At 36.2% G+C, this 3,974-nt stretch overlaps 1 protein-coding gene across 1 annotated transcript; it reads right to left on the bottom strand.

Moving 5' to 3' along the window:
• Positions 1-932: 932 nt before the first annotated feature.
• On the bottom strand, positions 933-2,613 carry LOC107709489 (5-formyltetrahydrofolate cyclo-ligase-like). Its single transcript, XM_016513980.1, has 2 exons — positions 2,334-2,613; positions 933-1,235 (listed from the first exon to the last, which is right to left on the bottom strand). The coding sequence occupies exons 1-2, from the start codon at positions 2,442-2,444 to the stop codon at positions 933-935; spliced, it is 414 nt and encodes a 137-aa protein (XP_016369466.1). The 5' UTR covers positions 2,445-2,613.
• Positions 2,614-3,974: the final 1,361 nt, after the last annotated feature.

Genomic DNA, 3,974 nt, shown 5'->3' with positions numbered 1-3,974 from the left:
TGCTGCAAATTAGGCCGATTTATAGGCAGGCGCATCTGCGGGCAGCTAAGCGTTGTTGCGGAACGCCGGAGAATCTCTCTCTGGCTGCATGAGAGACGGAGTCACGGAGCAACTCACACTCTGCAGCCGCTTCTGGTTCACACACAGCTTCAGCTAATGATGGCAGGGCAAAACAGACCGTTTCGAAAGCGTAATCACGTTTTACCCTACTAGAATTGATGCCGGAAAGTTATCATATTTATAAGTGCAACAAGTCATTTGTATGTGAAAGTAGAAACATATAATTCAGACGAAACTTCTGGGCTTACTATAACGTGCACGATAACTTTCCTCATGAAACAACTCTTTTATTTTTGTCATCACTTGGCCATTTGACTTATAGAAGTGTCCAGTGTTTCCCATACATTGAGTTATTTGTGGCGGCTCGTCACAACAGACGGACCGCCACAAATAGATTTTCCAAAGGCTTATACTTCGTTGAATAAACTGAGCACTGCACGTTTCAAAATTAAAATGCAGCGTGGGTGTTTTTATATGAATGTATTTTTTAAATGAACCGACCGTCTTCAGAAAAGCTTCTATGTCATTTTAATTTTTGCTTAAGTTTTGAGCCATGTATTATTACTCTGAATTAGGCTACTACTACTATTACTATCTTGTATCCTGCAATATCATTTACTCACTCACTTTTATGAGATGAAGGGGAAGAAGAAAAAAAAAGAATATCGGCCAAAGAAATCGGCATCATATATCGGCCATCGGCTGCCCTGATTTCTAAATATCGGCATCGGCCAGTGAAAAACCCATATCGGTCGACCTCTAAATATAACACTAGACAACACACAATATCTAGCAAAATGTGCAGCATTCAGCTGTATTTCAATTGCTTTTAGTATTTAATTTATATTACCTGCAATAAATCTAAAATAAATCTAAATAAACAAGAGTTTTGAGGGTAGGTCTATCCCACCTGTGGTCAGGGCTTCCTCTCGGTCGTGGTCCTCATCTGCTGGCTGCCGGATGTTCCAGGACGTGAGGGGCAGCGTCTTCACCTCCTCCATGTCCTTGAGTCGTAACATGTCCATACGACTGCTCTTGGTGAAGTATCTGGGAATGAAGCAGACTTTCCCCCTCTTGAAGATGTCCTGGAGGATGTCTTCTGTGCGCACCTCATCATGCATGTTCAGGAAGACAGCCACACGCTGGCTGGACAGGTATTTGGGATGCCTGAACAACTAGACAGAAGTTTGGATAGTTGTTAATAAACACAAAGCATACTTACAATTGCTCATAGTTTATTTGTATAAACTAGTTGTATATTGCTCAGTCTAGGACATGTAATTACATTATGTGTCTGTATTAACACACAACTTGATGACAAAAAATCACAATGACATCAACATGGAACAAATATATTGATATTTTTTAGCTGATCAGGAGTCGAAATGTAACCAAAGCACTTTCCACACACCTGCAAATGACAACCATTTTGGGATTAAGAGTATGAACACAAGCAACACGTGTGGTTTGAGGGTCAATAACCTCTAAAGCAGGGGTTTTCAATCTTTTAGATGCCACGGACTAATAAACATTATCATAAACATAATCATGCAGGGCCCACCCATCCTTAAATTTAAGAGGCATCTATACAGTTTCTTGTATAAAGACACAATTTATACTGTCAATAATAATAATAAAAATATGTAAATATTATTTGAAAAATATTTAGTTTGTATATTTATCCATTTACTAATTTTCCACTGTTTTTCTCTAATCATTTCCATGGTCCCCTCACAGAAATGCCGAAACAGAAAAAATAAGCAGGAGACCAGGATGTAAAGACACTTCAAAATAATGTGCAGAAAATATTCTGCCTTTTTTTATATCCAAGATCTTTAAAAGCAATGTGGGAGTAGAGAACGTGAAATTGGACGAATTTTTTTTTTAAATAATAACATTAAATCATTATACATGATAAAAGTTAATGTATTTGGGCATATGTGCTGTGATATAATAAACACGACGTATTAAGTGATTAAGAAATTATCTCTGTACCCTGAGACAGCAAAATAATATTTTCATGGGGGTTGTTAGGTTACTGAACAACTAAGTACCCAGCTAACGATTTTTGGTTCCCAGAACGTTCCCAAAAGCTGGCGTTCTAACGTTCCAGGAATGTTTTCTTTACGTAAATAGAACGTTCCCCTAAAGTTCGTAGGTTCCCAGAACCTCTTTACTCGGATATCATGTATGTGCTACAATCTAACTGCTGCCCCATTTTACAAGGCCACTGAAGGCTTGTTCCTTTCCGCTGACAGGTCAGTGACATTTACCTTTTGCGAGACAACTCGAGACTGTCTTAGTTTCTCCTGATCACTCACTGCAGCCACTCGACCCTTGATTTCTCTTCTCAAAGCTTGTTTTGCCGCACGCAGAGCTGCCATAATGAATCTGCACTGCACAAACCCAGTCAGACTGCAAACAGACGCTTAAACAACAGCCCGCTGTGATCATTGCAGCAGCTCAGTTAATGATTCACTCGTGAACATCAGTGGAATCTGCACGTGTGCGAGTGAGCTATTAACGCTGGATAGATTAGTCGTCCTGAGTGGGCGGAGTCAGTGTAAAAATGGATTAGCCTTCCTGAGTGGGCGGAGTCAGTGTAAAAATGGATTAGCCTTCCTGAGTGGGCGGAGTCAGTTCACATGCCCTTTAAAGAAAGGTAAACATTCCAGGCGAAAAGCCTTAAAGGGACAGTCTTTTGAAAACTCGTCAATCTGTTGCAAACTCGATTGACTTTCTTTTATTCCGTGGGACGCATCATGAGATTTTTAGGCAGATTTTAAGTTGCCACACAATGAAAGTGACTAATAATAACGGAAAACATCATTTTGCTTAACATTTTAGTATTAATAAAGTCATATGAGAGAATTTTCACATTTTATAACTCTTGTTTTGTTATTCAGATTAATGGTATGATTCGTTAACATAATCATAATACAAAGCTTTTATAGAGTTAATGGTTGCTTGTTATTTATTTCTAACAAAGTGCCTTTTGATTTTAGGTTAGCGTATTAAATATAGAAATAGGCTATTAAATGCAAGTAAAAATGTCTGCTTTAATAGTTCAAATTACTTTTGTGATAATAAAATGTTAAAATATGGGCAAAATAATGTACGTGTAACAGATATATTTATGTAAAAATGAAACAACATACTTATTCTTACCTGTACTTACTAAAATTTATAAAAGAAAACATATATAATATATTTTTATAAATAAAACATAAAAGACACTGTGCACTGTGATCCTTTTGTCCTCTTTTTAATGGCCACTGAGATTTAAAAATAAATATTTTAAAATTAAGTATCACATTTGCATGTTCTCGGTTCTCTGATGTTGATTAATGGTCACATGACATGCAAGTAAACAAATAAAATAGATTTTAGTAAGTGCTTTATTTTGATTGAGGTTATTTTAAAATGATTTATTTTAATGTGACATTTTTATGATTTAATTAATTATTAGCTTTTTATTAAACTCACAAACCCCCTGCAGTTCCTTTACAAACCTTGATGTAATGTGATGTTTAATGCACTTCATGTTGTTAATAACAATGAACGGAATATATTTTCTTACTCTTTGTATTTTTATATCAATATGGAACAAGATTATCCTATTTAAGTCAATGTGATAAATGAGTTAGGTCAAAAGTAATCTAAAAGTAATAGTCCTAAAACGTGTACCTAAAATGTGTAATGCATTACTACCATTTTTGTCATGTAATTTGGAATCAGTAACGGATTACAATTTGTAAGTAATCTACCAACCTCTGTGTGTGTCTCTCTCTCTTTTTCTCTCTCTCTCTATATATTTTTTTTAAGGTGACATATCATGAAAATCTGACTTTTCGAGGTTTTAAGTGCTATAATCAGGTACCAACCAAGGAAACGTGAAAACGATTAACCCAGTA

Source organism: Sinocyclocheilus rhinocerous, unplaced genomic scaffold (genome assembly GCF_001515625.1).
Source record: "Sinocyclocheilus rhinocerous isolate Xijiao unplaced genomic scaffold, SAMN03320098_v1.1 scaffold1467, whole genome shotgun sequence".
Classification (NCBI taxonomy): Eukaryota; Metazoa; Chordata; class Actinopteri; order Cypriniformes; family Cyprinidae; genus Sinocyclocheilus; species Sinocyclocheilus rhinocerous.
The sequence above is the reverse complement of the archived record's forward strand: the minus strand, read 5'-3'. Positions and strand labels throughout refer to the sequence as shown.

Bases quoted from the DNA above. Each gene is read 5' to 3' on its own strand.
- LOC107709489 (XM_016513980.1), bottom strand. From the start codon at position 2,444: ATGGCAGCTCTGCGTGCGGCAAAACAAGCTTTGAGAAGAGAAATCAAG. The intron at 1,236-2,333 runs GTAAATGTCACT...ACTTCTGTCTAG, and splicing joins CTCGAGTTGTCTCGCAAAAG to TTGTTCAGGCATCCCAAATA.